An 18,190-nucleotide genomic window follows, 5' to 3' on the forward strand; every position below is an offset into this window, starting at 1 on the left:
CCGGGGCGGGCGCTCGGGGCCCCCGGCCTGGCCCCTCTGCCGGGGCGCCTCGGGCGGGAGGGCCGGGGCGCGGCGGGCGGGCCCCCGCCGTGGGCTCTCCGGAGGGCGCGGTGAGAAGACGGTGGCCGACACCCGGGCTCCGGGCGGCGCTGGCTGCCGTTTAGCGGTTTGAGCCTTTGTTTCAGTTGTCTCAGAAAAATGGGGCGATAGAGGAGCTGGGTGCGCGCGCGCGTGAGTGTGTGTGGTGTGTGTGTGTGTGTGTGTGGTGTGTGTGTGTGTGTAAATCAGGAGGCGTTTGGCTTGGAGCCATTTTTCCCCCTCTTAATTGTGGAGACAGAAAACCCCTTAAAACGGTTTCCCCCGGGGACACGGTGCTGCCCCTCTTCCTCCCCGGAGCCTGAACCGAGTGGATTTCCCTCCCGGCCTCTTGCCCACCTTTCACCCCCGCCCCCCACCTCCGTGGAGCCCCCCGAGCGAGCGGGGGAGTCTGCAAAGCGGCCCGGTCACCTGTCGTGGCAGCTGCATGGAAAGGCTGGCGCGTGTGCTGTCTGGTCGGTGCCGTTTCCTCTGGCAAATCACGGGGATTCCGCTCCGAACGCCAACCCTTCTTCCCCTCTTGCCTGCGCTAAAAACAAAGTGCAGGATGCCGCCTCTGAAGTTTGACCCGTCTGGACCGTTAGTAGGGAGAGGTGTCTTACTTTTCCTCGTCATACCTCTTCAAGGTTGGAAAGGTGAGGTTCTTCTCGCCTTGTGGAAGGAAATTAGGGTGACACAGCCCTGTCGGGGGCGGATGTGACTTACCTGCTAAAGGGCCGTGGTGATCAGAAAGTCTTGAAACACTTCTTGTGGACAGTCAACTCCCCTTACAGGGAGCTCGGCCATGGGTTTCTCCCCCTTGAGGGCTCTCCTCTTTGTATTTTGCGGTAGTGCAGCAGCACCTTAAGGATACCTAGTTGGGCAGGTTCTTTAAAAAAAAAAAAAAAAAAGCAGGGAAAATAATTTGTTATTGAGGTTTTGCAGAATGTGAAAATTCACCTGGGGGTCCCTTAGCGTTGTGTCTCAGGTATCCATTCCTTGGAGTTGAGTTCTTGCAGGCAGGGCCACTGGGAGTGGCGCTGTGGCCCTGGAGGATGCTCACCTCTGGAGCCAGGGAGCTCGGTTTGCTGGGGTTTGGAGTTGGGATTGATGTGAAGAGACAGGGCACCTTGGCACCTAGCTGCTGCAAACAAGAGGCGGCCTCCTGGACTGCCGATCTGGCCGGGTGGTTTGGAAGCTGATCTGAACACGGTACAGTGATAGCCACTGCTTGTGTTGAGGGGATCTCAGCCATCCCTTCTTATTTCTTGATAGTTTGCTGTTGTGCACGTAAGTATATGAATAAATCTGTATGGCAAAATCTAGTGTTTAGTTCCTGAATTATAGCATAGTACTTAATTTGTGTGAGAGTGGCCGGAGGATGTGAATTTCCTTGGAGAATAAGTGCTCTATTTTAGTAAGGGCTGTGAAAGTAGCAGTGTTTCCATGTGCTGGGGGAAGTGTTGACCTCTAGAGTTAGAAGTATGTAATTCTGAGTTACGGATATAGGCAGATATATAGGGGGATTTTTTTTTTTTAAAACACAGTGGAGCTTTATACCTGGGAGAAGAGTAGAGAGCCAGTTACTTCCTGTGACTGAGAAATAGTAATGAATTTACTACTATTTATTTTAGAACTGACTTCATTTAGAAAAGATGTATCATATTGAACTTCCTAGTTTTCATATGGAGCTGTGCGAGTGGCAGTTTGATTATTTATGTTTTACCCACCACAACTCCATACTTTGGCCACCTGATTCCAAGAACTGACTCATTGGAAAAGACCCCAATGCCGGGAAAGATTGAAAGCAAAAGGATAAGGGGGTGGCATTGGATGAGATGGCTAGATAGCATCACTGACTCAGTGGACCTGAGCAAACTCCAGGAGATAGTGAAGGGCAGGGGAGCCTGGCGTGCTGCAGTCCATGTGGTGGCAAAGAGTCAGAGATGACTTGATGAGCAACACCACCAAAACTCTGGAAAAAAGGTTTTGTTTTTTTTTTTAATCCATGAAAGGATACATGGTTCATGAAACCTGTTTTACACTGAACCATCCAACATTAATGCTGAGATTTCCCAGTAAGGAAAGAACAGTGACAACACAGCAGCCTTCTTTCAGGATGCATTTCAACGCTCTTGCTGTGGTGGTCTTGAGGACTGAATGAGAAGCTCAGGTGGTCTTTTGATCTTGCCGAAGGTTCACTGAATATCTGGATTTCTAAAAAGTTTTTCGAGTGCCTACCGTGCACAGGGCTAGGCTTGGACATTGTTCTTCATCTGTTTCACTGCATTTACAATATCAGTTATAGACTCCTTCCTGTTCTCTTCTGTAGATGGAGAAAGACTGAAGATAGATTGACCCAGCTGTGCATGTGGTTTATCACATGCTTTAAAAAACTCAGTAAAACTTCTGCTATGAAATGTCTTGATTTAGTTATTTCATTGGTTCCTAGTTAGGACCCTGGGAAGTATTATCAGTATTACCAAAAGCTTTCGCCAAATTGTACATTTGCCCTTAGTGAGACTGCAGGGATTATGTAATTCAAACATCAAATGTCTTTTAATCTGGCTGGGATAAAGTTAATTTAGTTAACTAAACTTTTAAACATATTAAACATTCTAAGTTTTTTGTGATGAAATATGCATAATGTAAAATTTACTATGTTAAGCATTTTAAAATGTAAGATCAGTGACATTAAGTACATTCACCTTGTTGTGCAGCCATCACCACCAGCATCTCCAGAACTTACTCATCTTCCTGAACTGAAACTTGTATCCATTAACTTCCCATCATAGTCTGTCCTCCTCCTCCCCCTACTCCTGAACACCACCCTTGTACTTTCTTTCTCTAAGTGTTTGACTACTTTAGGTCCTTTATATAATTGGGATCATCAGTAATTGTCCCTTTGTGACTGGCTTATTTCACTTTACATGTTCTCAGGGTTCATCCACTACTTCCTTTTTAAGGCTGAATAATATTGCATTGTGTGTGTATGTGTGTGTGTGTGTGTGTGTGTGTGTGTATTACATTTTGTTTATAAACATTCTAAATTTTAACACTGAACGTTAGCAACCAAGGTGCTTTCATGATGATCCAAGAGCTCTCACTGAAAATTATAGATACCTTTGTTTAATGAAAACAAAATCAGATTAGTTGTTTTTCTAGTGCTCAGTACCTTTAAAAATATAGGAACAGTGGGGGATAAAGCTAAGATGTACATTATATCCTTGGTGGGTCCTGTAATTTCCCTTCCACGTGTATAGTGACATATGGTGTATCTTTCTGAAATTTGCAGCTGATGAAGATGATGTTTTTGTTTCCCACCTAATATAGTGATGATGTATATGGAAGAACATGAAGGACTTGTCCTGAGGTATAGGTTGTATGGTGGTGGTGGTTTAGTTGCTAAGTCATGTCCGACTCTTGAGACCCTGTGGACTGTAGCCCACCAGGCTCCTCTGTCCATAGTATTCTCCTTGCAAGAATACTGGAGTGGGTTGCCATTTCCTTCCCCAAAGGATCTTCCTGACCTAGGAATTGAACCCTGGTCTTCCTGACCTAGGAATCAAACTGACTGAGCCATGAGGGAAGCCCTATAGATTGTATAGTTAGTTAGTGAAATCGCTCAAGTCGTGTCCAACTCTTTAGGACCCCGTGGACTGTAGCCCACCAGGCTCCTCCATCCATGGAATTCTCCAGACAAGAGTACTGGAGTGGGTTGCCATTTCCTTCTCCAGAGGATCTTCCTGACCCAGGGATCGAACCCAGGTCTCCCGTATTAGAGGCAGACGCTTTAACCTCTGAGCCACCAGGGAAGTATAGGAAGATTTATTTCCCTTTATTTACCACTTTCTAGGGCTTCCCAGGTGGCGTTAGTGGTAAAGAACCTGCCTGCCAACGCAGAAGACATAAGAGACCTGGGTTCCATCCCTGGGTTGAGAAGTTTCTCTAGAGGAGGGCATGACAACCCACTAAAGTATTCTTGCCTGGAGAATCCCATGGACAGAGGAGCCTGGCAGGCTACAGTCCATGAGGTCCCAAAGAGTTGGGCATGACTGAAGCGCCTTAGCATACCGCTTTTTAAAATCATGTGTTGGTTCCCTGACATTCTCCAGTGGGGATGGAGGAGGGTTCTGTTCTTTTTTTGCTAAAGATCTTTATGAACTTCTCTGTTTTAACGTATATGATGTGTTTGAGTTCATTTCAATTACTGTCCTTTTGATACTCAAATTGCCGTATCTCTAGTCAGATAGACATATTCAGTTTGGCTCCGAGTCCTTACGACACACCTCCAGTGGTTTGTAGTAGCTTTCTTGCTTTCTGGTGTGACGAAATGTTCCAGGCTTATCCTGTACTCTTCCTGTTCCAAGGGAAGGGAAAGTAAGTGACCAATAAATATATTAAAATGTTCAATTTTACTAGTAATTAAAGAAATTAAAAGCAAAAATAAGGGACTTTCCTGGCACTCCCAATACAGGGGGCACAGGCTCGATCTCTGGTTGGGGAACTGAGATCCCATATTCCACACACTGCAGCCAAAAAAAAAAAAAAAAAAAGGCAAAAATAGATACCATTTGTAATAAACCAAATGTTTCTCCCTCAAATTCTTATGTTGAAATCCTGTCCCCCAGTGTGCTGGTATTTGGAGATGGGGCCTTTGGGAGTTAATTAGGGTTAGGATGGAGCCCTCATGATGGGATTAGTACCCTTATAAGAAGAGACAGACACCCAGAGAGCTCACTAACCCTTTCTGCAACACTTCCTTCCCCACCCCCACCATGTGCAAAAAAGGGGTCATTTGAGCCTATAGCCAGATGGCAGCCACTTAGAAGCCAAGAGGAGTCTCAAATGAAATTTACCTTGGCATCTTCATCTTAGAGTTTTCAGCCTCCAGAATTGTGAGAAATAAGTTTCTGTTGTTTAAGCCACCTCAGACCTGTGGTATTTTTTAATGGCAATCTGAGCCAACTAAGACACCATTTTTCAATGATTGTGTCGGCAATATAATTTAGACTCAATTTAGACCTTAATGGACGTGAAACAATTGGTAAAGCTTAATATAAGGTATTATATTATTATGATTACTTCTGGTTTGCCTCCTCTTGGTAGGTAGTCTTAATATTTGGGCATTTCCCAGTTTGGAATGAGAGTAAAGATGATAGTAATTCTCAGTGCTGGTGAAGATGAAGGAAGTGTGTACTCTTGGTCAGATTTATATGTAGATTTATAAACAGATGCACTCATTCTAAATAGCTACTTAGAGTGTAGAGTGTTAGTCACTCAGTCATATCCTACTCTTTGTGATCCCATGGACTGCAGCCCGCCAGGCTCTTCTGTCCATGGAATTCTCCAGGCAGGAATACTAGAATGGGTAGCCATGCACTTCCCCAGGGGATCTTCCTGACCCAGGGATCGAACCTGGGTCCCCTGCATTGTAGGCAGTCTTTACCATCTGAGCCACAGGGGAAGTCCACAATAGTAACTGTTATGTATCAGAACATAAAATTCGCATTTAACTCAGCAATTCTATATTTGGGAATTTATCCTGAAAAATAATAGGAAATGTTAACAAAGATATGTATATAGTAAGAACTATTTACTGTGTGCAGTTATTTCGTAAGTAATCTGAGTAAAGAACTGATTAGAGTACTTTGCATGCATTGAAAATAATGATATAAGTCTGTATTAACCAGTCTGGAAAGATGCCCATTATAAATAATTGAGTGAAAAAGGGAGGTTACAGAACTGTAGGCATAGAAAATGCTGGACAGCTAGGCTTTGGAGGCCAAGAATCATACCTACAAGAATTTAGGCTCCAGGGACTGCTTAGTGAGCAATCTGTTTCAGGTGCCATGGTCTAGAAGATAGCACCCACTGATTTCATTCTCGTGTCATAAGATTTCATTTTCTTGGAGAGAGAATATGATCGTCCTTGTTAGGTAGTTTGTCAGTTGCTTGAAGTTGACAGCACCACAAAGATGGAACTTGTTTTTAGAGTCCAGGAATCAACAAGGTAGGAAAGCTTCTTGATGAAAGTGAAAGAGGAGAGTGAAAAAGCTGGTTTAAAACTCAACATTCAAAAAACTAAGATCATGGCATCTGGTCCCATCATTTCATTGCAAATAGATGGAGAAACAATGGAAGCAGTGACAGACTTTATTTTCTTGGGCTCCAAAATCACTGCAGATGGTGACTGCAGCCATGAAATTGAAAGATGTTTGCTCCTGGGAAGGAAAGCTATGACAAACCTAGACAGCGTATTAAAAGCAGAGACATCACTTTGCCCACAAAGGTCTGTATAGATAAAGCTGTGGTTTTTCCAGTAGTCATGTATGGATGTGAGAGTTGAACTGTGAAGAAAACTGAGCGCCAAAGAATTGATGCTTTTGCACTGTGGTGTTGGAGAAGTCTTTTGAGAGTCCCTTAGACTGCAGGGAGATCAAACCAGTCAATCCTAAAGGAAAAAAGTCCTGAATATTCATTGGAAGGACTGATGCTGAAGCTGAAACTCCAATATTTTGGCTGCCTGATGCGAAGAACTGAGTCATTGGTAAAGACCTGATGCTGGGAAAAATTGGAGGTAGGAGGAGAAGGGGACGACAGAGGATGAGATGGTTGGATGGCATCACCGACTGGATGGACATGAGTCTGGGCAAAATCAAGGAGTTGGTGATGGACAGGGAAGTCTGGCATGCCACATTCCATGGGGTTGCAAAGAATCGGACAGGACTGAGAGACTTAACTGAATCAAAGATAAGTTGGGGTGCTTTTTTATTAAAGAAAGGGATGATTCCAGGAAGACAAGGAGATAGACACCTGCTTCACATTCAAGTGGAGCTTCCCAGGTGTCACTAGTGGTAAAGAACCTGCCTGCCAATGCAGGAGACACAAGAGACTCAGGTTCGATCCCCTACAAAAGGAAATGGCAGCTCTCTCCATTATTCTTGCCTGGGAGAAATCCTATGGACAGAGGAGCCTAGCAGGCTACAGTCCATGGGGCTACAAGAGTCTGACACGACTTAGTAACTAAACCACCACCACACATTCAGGTAAAATTAAACACATTGTTTGATCAGAAACATTGAATTAATTACTACGTCTGCATAAAAGACTACAAACTCTGATAAACTTGGTCGTTCTTTTCCTTTTAGCTTTTGTTTTTGTCATAACAAGTGGATCAACTCTATTTGATTTCTGTCTTTCATAGAAAATAATAGGTCAAAATTAAAATTTTGGATTATTGGATTTAAAAAATTTATGCTGTTTTCCCTTTAAATGTGGTTAATTCAAGATCAGGTATATTTCTCTGATGTCAGCAAGCAGAAATAGAAGTCTTTGCATTTGTGTGGTGACAAGGATACCCACCTTTCAGAGAAAGAGTATTTTTAGAATAGAATGGAAAAGTAGTGTTTATTGAAAACCTCCAATAGTAATGGAATAGTAGGTTGTAGAGTGTAGAAAATTATTTTGTAGGTGTGCAGAGGTCTGTGCAGATAATATAGCCTTACTTGAACATCTTTCTTACTGTTACTATTTTTAATCAAAAGCACAGTTACAGTCAACATGGAAAGAGCTTTGAGAAAGATAAAACTGTACACACACTACAGTTTAAGATTCACAAGTTCTCACTTTTTAAAAATTAAAGACTTAATTTAGACCTTAATGGATGTGAAAAGATTTGGAAATGCATAATAGAAGTTATTATGTTGTTACAGTTATTTATGCTATTTCTCTTTTGGTAGTCTTAATACTTGGACATTTCCTCCCTGTTTGGAATGGGCATGGTAGAGGTCCTGGGTTAAAGTTTTGGTTGTATGAGATCTGTTCATGTCTGATTAAGACTAAGAAGTTGGCCTTTTTCAGAAATAATTTTTATGACAGCCTCAGCCTTTCCATTTAAGTCTCAGCTGTTGATCCCAAGCTTTTTACTAGTTGGGACACTCAATTCTACAGGCTCTTTGGTATCTGCCTTCTAAAAGTGTTGCTCAGTGTTTTCAAATTCTACTTAGATATAGACAAATGTTACTGGGTTCAGAATTTTTTCATCCAAATTGAATGTTTCTTTGACCAGTTTCTTGCAAATAATAAAGGGAAGATTAGTTTAGACTTCTGAGGCAGTTACACATGATGTGAGTGTGTTAATTTTTAGCCTCTGTCAAGAGAAATCAAGGGTCTTATGTGGAACATACTCTGAGTACTGTGTTGTTGTCCCCATACTTAGCTTTCCTTCATCTTTGGCTTTTGAGAGTATATGATACTGTCCTGGGGAAACACATGGCACTGTCAGTGATAGCCGTGACAAAATAGTGTTGTCAGAGGCCCTCCATGAGGCCCTCCATGAGGTCCTCTCCATGAGGACATGCTGGTTAGTACTGGAATTGTTTTAATATTCCTGAAAAGTTGATCAGTAGTGATGGTACCTTATGCTAAGAATATACAGGCTCATCTTCACCCATAAATTAGTTTCTTAAGCTTCAGACAGCCTCTTAGCTGGATGGGCAAATTCAGCTCCAGCGGATAGAATATCAGAACATGCATGATAAGAAGTTAGGCTAATGCTGTGGATGAAAAGCCTGCACACCCAGAGCTGACATTTCAGCTGACATTTTAGTTACCGTATGTAAATGTTAAAACATCGGAAAATTTGTGTCCGTCTTAACATCTGAAAATTAACATCTGTCACATATAAGAATGCCTTAAAAAAAGTCATACCTGGAATTAACTTACCTGAAAGAAAGGAGTTTAAGGAGGTGGATCATGGGACGGGTAGGTGGGTGAATGTGGCTTAACTCAGGTCACGTTTTCCAGTGCCTACCAATAGTTTGAATCCTTTTCATTTTTGTGCATGCCGTAAAGATGGCAATGAGAAATGAGAAACCCATGGCCCATGAAATGAGCAACCCAGTCTGTGCTTCCTGTGTAGGAGGTTAACTTTTTAGAATTTTCTGATACCTGAATGATGAAATTCTGTAATATTTGAAATGTTTGGAATAAAACACAGCAACTCTTAGTAAAAGATAGCTCACAGTTTGCTTATTCCAGTAGTAATAATTTTTAATACTTTGATGGAGTGAGTGTGTAAGTGGCATACACATTACTTTGATTCCTCACCCAACGGTGATTCTGAGGGATTTGGGAATAAATTAAGTTGTGTCGGATTGGGGTGCTGTCCAGAATCTATCCACTGTGGCTTACTCGAGCATCAGTTCCCAACCTTTTTGAATTCATAGCATCCTGGTTGTGTTTGATTTTGCATCTCCCTCCTCCTGACCATTCTTAAACAGCCATGACAGCCCAGATCTCTGTTATAAGTGGAGGGCAAAGTGCTGATATATGAAGTCCACAAATTATTGCCATAATTCAATTTTATCTAATTATGTCAACCTTTAATTTTAACTCATCAGTACTGAACCTTTTCTGGATGATTAACAAGCTGCGTGATCACAGTGCTGTATGGAATATAATTCTTTAGGTTTTTGATCAACTCATTAATGTTGTTTTGAAAAATTTTGTAATACAGTATAGTAAATAGGGGGTTTCCCAGGTGGCGCTAGTGGTAAAGAATCCGCCAGCCAGTGCAGGATATGTAAGAGACGCAGGTTCGCTCCCTGGGTCGGGAAGATCCCCCGGAGGAGGAAGTGGCAGCCCACTCCAGTGTTCTTGCTTGGAGAATCTCATGGACAGAGGAGCCTAGTGGGCTACAGCCCATAGGGTCATGATGAGTTGGACACAACTGAAGTGACTTAGCATGCAAGCACAAAGTGAATAGGACTTGTATCTTATATGTATTGATGTGCAAGCAAAGGGATAGAGAAACCTTAAGTACCCTCCATTGTAGGTCCCTCCTAGGCTAAAAATGCTTTTCTTTACTGAAGTATGCATAGAAACAGTAATGTTTATGAGGTGCTTTGGAATCAGCTTTCTATGAATTTAGGTTATAAACTTATTGTAAATAAGTAGAGAAGCCTCAGGAGTGTCCCATGGTTCAGAAATGGTGTATTGTTCTTAATTCTGAGAGTCTGGGATACCCCATTCCCTTCCTTTTCTTTGCTGTCTGTGATTTGCAAATGATGGTGGTCTCCACTGATTAATGGTCATAGAAATGGAGACTCCTTGGCTGTCCTTCTCCTGTGTTCAGATGGTGAAGTTTTTCTCTTTTGCGAGACACAGAAAGATGCACATGCTTGGCTTTGGGGAACAGAGCTGTTTCTCTGGTGTATGCAAGACAGCTGGAACTTTGTGGAGGGGAGGTAAGCACTGTCACGGATGGTACCAACAATCACTGGAGGTCAATTTAAGCCAGTTATTTCATCCTTATAATTCTGGGCAGTTATCATCAGTCCTTTTACTCGATGGTAAATGACTAGCACATTTGGTTTGAGTTGAACCTCCTTTGGTGGTGATGAGCAGTAACATGGACCCAAGGTGAAATGTCTGAGGAAGGAGGCATGCTGAGGGGCTTGGATTCATTCATAGATTAGATCATGAATGAGCTTCCAGAAGTTAAGGTTGAGTTTAATTCTTCTCCTCTCTTTGTATCTACCTCGCCTTAAGCACTGTCTTAAGTACTTAGTGTTATTTTGAGAAGTGAACCATCTCATAGCATAGGAAATTCTAGGTAAGTAGGGCAACAGAAAATCTGCAGAAGGTTATATATCAATATATAATATAATTATATCTTATATTGGAGAATATAATCAACTGGGATGCAGACTTTTAGCTAATGGTTTTTTTTTTTTTTGCAAAGAACTCAGCCTTTTATTATATGTGTTCCTAAAGAGGTTTAGTCAAAAAGACCAGCACCCATGTCATGGTCAGACTCTTCAGATTCTTTTCTGGGCTTCTGCTTGCTTGTTCTCACCCAGGGCAGCAGGGGTGGAGGGGGCAGGACCTCCCTCTGGTGGAGCACCAGCTGCTGGTTCAGGCCCACTAGCCTCCGCCTTGCCAGTGAGGTCTCCGATGTTGACACTGGCCAAAGCCTTCGCAAACAGGCCTGGCCAGGAAGGCCCAGTGTTTACACCAGCTGCTTTAACGAGGGCATTGATCTTGCCCTCCATGACCATCACCTCTTTGTTGTGCAGGATGAGGGCCTAGTAGATGCAGGCAAGCTCCAAGACGGAGGCCATGGTGTGGGCGAGTATTGAGGGGGCTGCTGGGCGAGGTGCTGCTCACCGGCTGAAGTGAGGGCTTCACCCCCGCGCAGCCTGAGCTCCCTCCAAAGGATGGAGCATCTTAGCAGCAGCTGTGGAAAGAAGCTCCTGAATTTTTATCTAGTGGTCTTAATCATGGTCACACTGTTATAAGAAAAGTATTTTGTTTCTTGACCTCTATACTGCTTTATGTGTGAAACTTCAGTGTTCTTTTTGCTTAATTTTGATACGATAATATGACTTACATTAATTCTTAATATGATTCTAACTCTGACATAATATAAACTATGCATATGTGAGGACATCATTTTAAAAGAATTTGCTTACTGATTGACTTTTGCCTGACCTCAGTCTTCGTTGCAGTTCGAGGGCCTCTCATTGCAGTGGCTTCTCCTGTTGCTGAGCATGGGCTCTAGGGCATGTGGGCTCAAGTAGTTGTGGCTCATGGGCTTAGAACCCTGCGGCATGTGGGATCTTCCCCGACCAGGGATCAAACCTGTGTCCCCTGCACTGGCAGGTGGATTCTTAACTACTGGACCACCAGGGGAGTCCTGGGGACATCTTGAAAGAAATATATTCTTTCTTCAAATGCTCTAGTCCCGTTCTCTAAATTTAAAAGCACAAAAATAGCAACCACCAAAAGATTACTAAGATAGGTTCTAATGTAAACTGCTGAGTTGTTGTAATATTTTATTTTTAAAAAGATGCTTTTCTTTGAATATGTGAGTCTTTCTAGAAGTCCAGGTACATGGGGCTCCCGGTGGGAAGTGACTGCCTACCTGTGGTGAATGCTTTTCTGATTCCTTTTTTTCTGATTGGCTGGTGCTGAAATTTGAATCTGGTTTTGACCTGTGGAGGTCTTTGCACACCTTAGTCTTCTCTCAGGATTCCCTCTTCTCATTGTGGTTGGACCTATTTTCACTATTAAGGGCACCAAGTAGGTAACCTTAACATATTGGGCTCATAGAAGAAAAGAGTTGTGGATTCTAGAAGGGCACTTTGGTTGGGAGTGGTCTAAGAAGTTAAACGGAGTTCACTGCTTATGGGGAAGGCTGCACTGAAGTTCTGCTTTCTACAGCAGAGCCCCCAGATGTGGGAGGTGGGGTGGTCAGAGGTGGTGGGTGGAATGGGGAAAATATGGGGTTTAAGGAGCCCAGATTCGAGTTTGGACGTACTGATCTGAGTTGTGTGAAAGCAGTTGCAGCAGATGGAGCACTTAGGCATGTGGCCTTTTCTTTCTTTTAATTAAAAAAAATTTACTGTGTTCTGTATATGTATCCCTTTTCTTGTGTATCAATGATTTCCTTTCTTGGTTGCATTTCAGTTCCAACTCTGTTCATAGTACATTTTATGTATAAAAGTTCAAATTGTCTATGTAGTCAAATCTGTCTTTTTTCCATAGTTTCTGCTTTGATCATTTGCTTAGAAAGTCTTTACCTGTGGAGTCCTTTTCTTTCTTTCTTTTATTAAAGCAGTCAGGTGTTTTAAACTTTAAAATAAGCTTTTAACCTTGGATTTACAGAAAAGGTACAAAGATACTTTGTACAGAGTTCCTCAGGCTCTTCACCCAGCTTCTTCTGATGTTACCATCCTATAGAACTATAGAACATTTGCCAAAACGAAGAAGTTAACATCAGTGCAAGTGCATTGTCATTAACTTAAGCTCTAGACTTCTTTGCAGTTGCACCAATGTTTTCACTGATGTCCTTCCCAGGGTACCACGCTGCTTAAGAGGGGAGAGTTTTGAAGAGGCAGGACCACACATGGCAATATGTTCTATGGAGTAGGTGAGCTCCAGACACTGCACTTGTGTGAAATGTGGCAGCTTTATGGTTTACAGAATTCTTTCACACACACATAATTTAGATGGAAACTATTCTTTTTCTAAAGAATTCATTTTTGGCTGTGTGGGGTCTTCGTTGCTGCGTGCGGGTTTTCTCTGGGTGTAGTGAGTGGGGGCTACTCTGGAGCTGCGGTGTGCAGGCTGCAGTAGCTGCAGCACGTGGGCTCCAGAGCCCGGGCTCCGAGGTTGCGGTACCTTGGCTCGGTTACTCTGCAGCATGTGGCATCTTCCTGAATCAGGGACCGAATCCAGGTCGCCCACATATCAGGTGGATTCTCTACCCCTCAGTCACCAGGGAAGCCCGAGGGAAAATATTCTTGATTGTCAGTCTTATTAGACACACCTGCTCCTAGGAAGCATGTGTCTTGGGAGTGTCTTCTGCATTTGTATGGCCATGTGGGCATAGAGGTACCTCTGAAACTGTCCACACTGTTTCCCTGCATGGTACTTCCCTAGAATGTCTTTGCTCTCACACTGTTACCTTGTTATTTTGCCTGGACTGGAGTGAAAAATCATATGTTGTTGATTTTTTTAAGTCTCAGAAAGGCGTCCTCACCATGAGGAATCGAAAGTTCCTCGACATCAAAGTAAGCCCAGAATATCACTCTTTCATCTTCCAGAATTGTGGTGCTAGGCACTGCTGGTCTTCTAACTTTATTGCCCAAATGGTGTTGTATCTAATGAGAAAAAAATGTGGTTGGCATAGACGAACACATGTTTTACTCTTTAGATGGGTTTGAGACTCTGGGGCTTGCTCGCCCATCTCTACGCCACTGTGAGTGGAGACAGATGAATGAAGTCAGAGGTGGGGAGGGCAGACAGGAAATTAGGTGTAGAACACAAGCCGTGTTGGGTGACTCCATGCCCACACTGCCTGATAAAAATAGCATGAGCAGGGAGGCCTTAGATGCCTCTGTACTTGCTATCTATAGGCATCACGACTCACACGCCTTCACGTGAGCTGGGCTGAGCTTTCTCGTGGGCGACCTCTGGCTTCTACGGTGCACTCAAATCAGTCCCCTCTTCTGACTGAAAACACATTTTCCCAGCCTTTTCTGACTTGTGAAACACCACCACCCTGCCTTTCAATTTAGAAAGCAGTGAGAATATGATTGCCATGCATGCTTGGGGAGAAGAAATCAAAGAAAAAGCTGAGAAGAGTACCCTGAGCTGGTTTTCTGCAGACCCCTGACATTCTTGGTAGAGTTGTTCTATTCTATCTCAGCTCTTAGAGAAAATCAGTAGGTCACGTTGGAAAGCCTCCACCCAGGTCACAAGAAAATCAATAGAAATGTAATTTTTAAAGCATATGTCCATTAGTAGATTATACCTGCTTCAGTTTGGCCAGAGTTAGCCTCCCCACACCCTCCCCACCTCAGAATTTTTCTTGGTGGCTTGTTACTTTTTCTATGAGTTTTAGTTACAGTCATTGCTTTTACAAAGCCTTTTTTTTTTTTACATCAGCCGTTTTGTCTGGGCTTCACAGCAACCCTACACATTAGGTTAAGCATGTATTTTTCATTTTATGAGTAAACTGAGGTCTGGGGGAATGCTCATGGCCTTGTAACTGTTAGACAGAAGTCTTGAGACAAGTCCGCACCTGCTGATCGAAAGGCCTGCATCTCTTCTCTTCTGCCCTGTGGCCTCCCCTCCAGACTGTTGGCACTGGTGTTATAGACACAGGTGGGCGAGGCCAGTGGCGGTGTCTTCTTGGTGACAACCGGCATATCTCAGACTGGTAACTAGCTGCCCCTGTCCTTTTTTCCCTTTGTAAGGGATCTGGGGCTTTGTTCAGATACCCTCCCCATCTGCATGACTCTGTCCCGGTACAGGGGTTTGTCCTGGTCTGTGTCAGCTGGTCATGCTGGCCCTGCTCACTGCTGGTGACTGCTGTGGGGATAAGTATGAGACCTAGTTCTGTTCTACCAGGAGGTTCTGGAAACCGTCTCAGTCTTAAAATGACAATGCTAGGAAAGATAGTCCTTTTCTTCTGAGCATGGTCCTGGCTGAATGTGGTGCCTGGAGTCTGAATGTTCAGACTGTGTTGCCTCAGTCTGAATGTGAAGCTGGTGCTGGGGAGAGGACAGAGCCTAGAAGAGAGCAGAGTTCCTGAGTCCAGCCCCTACTGCTTTTGGACTTCTCGTGCGAAATAAATTTCCCTCTTGTCTGTGTGAAGTAAATTTCCCTGTTGTATAAGGCAGCCTGAGTTGAGAGTATCTGTTACTTGTACCGAAAGACACGGTGTTTCATTCATTCATAATTGTGAAGAGAGTTGATCTGGTCAGAAGATCAGAGATTGCTTCCTTGAGGAAAGGCACAGGCCTTGGTGAAAGAGATCCATTTTGTGCTGGGCTTCCCAGATGGCTCCCATGGTAAAGCGTCTGCCTGCAATGCGGGAGATCCAGGTTTGATTCCTGGGTCAGGAAAGTCCCCTGGAGAAGGAAAAGGCAATCCACTCCAGCACTCTTGCTTGGAAAATGCCATGGACGGAGGAGCCTGATAGGCTACAGTCCATGAGGTCGCAAAGAGTCGGACACGACTGAGCAACTTCACTTCACTTGTATCCCATGCTTAAAGGTTTTGGTCTTTATTGCAGGAGCAGAGCCATTGAAGGGTTTCATTACTGGAGAGTGGCAGGAGAACCGCGAGCTATAGTTCATTCAAGCTGCCGCTACTAAAGAAAACCTTGGCTTAACATTCCAAAGAATCCTGTTTGATTTGCTGAGCAGGCAAGGAGCAGTCAGTGGTTAAGGCCCTGGTGATTAGCACATGCGTCCACAAAACACAGAGGAGCGTCTCTGCTTGGGGTCTGATGACGTAAACAATCTACTTTTCCTTTTCTCCCTCCTGCTCGTGTGTGTGTGTGTGTGTGTGTGTGTGTGTGTGTGTGTGTGTGTGTGTGTGTACACATGCTGCATGCAGAGGCAGCTCTCCTGTTTTCTAATTTGGGCATAATTCGTGAACAGTCTCGCATTCTCTTAGTGTTTGATCATTTAAGTTAAAAAAAAATTGCAGCTAAGAAGCCTGTGTTGGAGTTATAAAAACAAGCTGGATGGTTTCATTGTAAATAAAGTGTTAAGGATGTATTAATGTGTCTGAAATTGAACTTTTAGCATCTCCAGAGGTTTTTCTCCAGGTTTGGTGGAGTAAGATCTGCTCTGATTCTCATACATATGGATACATTAGAAAACTGGATTCCATCCCAGTGTAATCAGGCCGGGAACCAGCCTGAACTGCAGAGTGGAACTGCAACGAAAGCTGCAGTCTCCTGTAATCATATTAGGATGCGATGTGGTCCCTCTTTATGTTTATTAATTAGTGGAGTTGTAATGAGACTCCCCCCCTGCTTTTAAGGATGCTGATCAGTGGGCATCTGGGCGGGATTGGAGTTGTGTTTGGGAGCCTTCTGCGTGCAGGTGGGAGGGATCAGTGTTTCAGGTGGTGGCAGGTGAGCTTCCCAGCAAGTTGGCATAATGGGAACAGGACTCTTCTGGGTTGCCATCTGTTTGTGGCTGATAGGAAACCAGCAGTGACTTCTGAGGAGTTTATGTTGAAATACTTAGGAATTAGAAATAGTAAGATCGTGCTGATCAGGTCTTAGGAGGTGGGGGAAATAGACTGTGGAGTGAGTTTTCATCACTCCTCATTTTAGGAGAAAGCGGCCTGGGTTCAGCAGTCCCCACTCCCACCTCCCCCAGACCACAACTCTCTTCTCCCCACCCAGACAACCTCTCAGGTCACTCCAATTCTGTCCTGAGTTGCCCATGGTAAGGGGACACATTATTTACATGCCTGTCGCAGTTAACACCATATGTGGTGTTTGCTACAGGGTGGGGGATTTAGTCTGTCTCTGTGACTCTTGATGTATCATGTTTTTTTGTGGTGGTTTTAAATTGTGGTAAAACATGCACAATGTATTTTACCATTGTAGCTCTTCAGATTGTGGACAGTTCAGTGACAGTCCATTTTCACAGTTGTGTGACTGTCACAATGGGTCATGTTTTCACCAAGTACTTTGATGTACATAAGAAATAGTGGATGTTTCTTCTCTGTTTACAAAATGTATGGGTAAAAACCATCAGTATGCTCTGTCTGATGGGTGTCCCTCTGGTTTTAAGCTGGAGTTTGCTTCCCTTTTGCATGGGAGTTGACTCGATGGGTTAGAGGTATTGTGCCCCTCTTTCTCTGGGTTGGCTTTGCTGTCTGGCAGCTGGGAAGCTCTGCTCTAAGGCACAGTGCTTTGTGATGGTGTTCTCTTGTGAAGCAGGGGTGTGGGGTAGGGAGTAGCTCACTTCCCTTTGAGCCTGGCATTACTTGTTGGTTAACTGGAGGGGCTGACCTCAGGTGGCTTGCTGAGGATGCATGAGGCAGCAGGCAGTCATCTGCTCAGCCACTGCCACCCGTGCAGGTGCTGAGGCGCTGCCTGCCTCCCTCTGACTTGTAGACCTTGCTGGGTTCCCTTTGCCTCCTGCAGGCTTCTATCTTGTCTCTTTGAAAACAGTCAACAGAAAGGACCATGGAGTCTGCTGTCGGTTAGGGGACTCTTGGTTACAAGTTAGAGAGATCTAAGTGAACTCAGTCACACATGAAAGGCGATTGGAAGGATTTCAGGTTGTCTCCTGGAATCTCTGCAGGGCTATAGCTGGGCTACAGACCAGAACCCAGAGACTGGAACGCTCTGTGGATGGGCCTGGGAAGCTTTTGCTTCTTTCTATCCCCATCCTTAGCTTCCCTCAGTGCTTCTGAGCTTTCTGTTTACAGACCGGTGTCCTCTACTCCCCGGTCCATGTGGCAGAGCATGGCTGTCAACACCCCTGTTCTTCATGTCGTGACCAGAGAGTGTTTCTCTGTTGCAGTGTTTTCTGGGAAGAACTGATGAGGGGTCACGGAAAATGGAACCAGGCTGTGAATGCGCCTTTAAACAGAAGAGTAAAACCCCAGATGAAACCAAAACAAAATACTACCACCCCTACTACTCTACCAACAAAAAATTCCAGTAAGTTAAGGAGATGAACCTGATTAATTCTAGAGTTGCCTTTTTTAAAATTAAATTTCTTTTTTAGTGAAATAAATTATAGCCTGTTTTTCTGTCAGCATTGTTTGAACTCAAGAGAAATTGTGG

General features: G+C 43.9%; 2 protein-coding genes across 4 annotated transcripts in view; one reads left to right on the forward strand and one right to left on the reverse strand.

Annotated features, from left to right (window-relative positions):
* Nucleotides 1–18,190, forward strand: part of TULP4 (TUB like protein 4) — a 197,865-nt gene that overhangs the window by 238 nt on the left and 179,437 nt on the right. The window contains exon 1 of one of the 3 annotated variants that reach the window (XM_060419299.1): nt 2–18,064. The exons of the other annotated variants lie outside the window; for them this stretch is intronic. The gene's annotated coding sequence lies outside the window, so the exon portion shown is untranslated. Of the gene's footprint in view, nt 1; nt 18,065–18,190 lie in introns of those variants that run through there. 3 annotated transcript variants of the gene reach the window in all.
* LOC114116165 (large ribosomal subunit protein P1-like) lies at nt 10,899–11,138 on the reverse strand. Its single transcript, XM_042253678.1, has one exon. The coding sequence runs from the start codon at nt 11,136–11,138 to the stop codon at nt 10,899–10,901; it is 240 nt and encodes a 79-aa protein (XP_042109612.1).

This window comes from Ovis aries, chromosome 8 (assembly GCF_016772045.2).
Source record: "Ovis aries strain OAR_USU_Benz2616 breed Rambouillet chromosome 8, ARS-UI_Ramb_v3.0, whole genome shotgun sequence".
NCBI classification, from domain to species: Eukaryota; Metazoa; Chordata; class Mammalia; order Artiodactyla; family Bovidae; genus Ovis; species Ovis aries.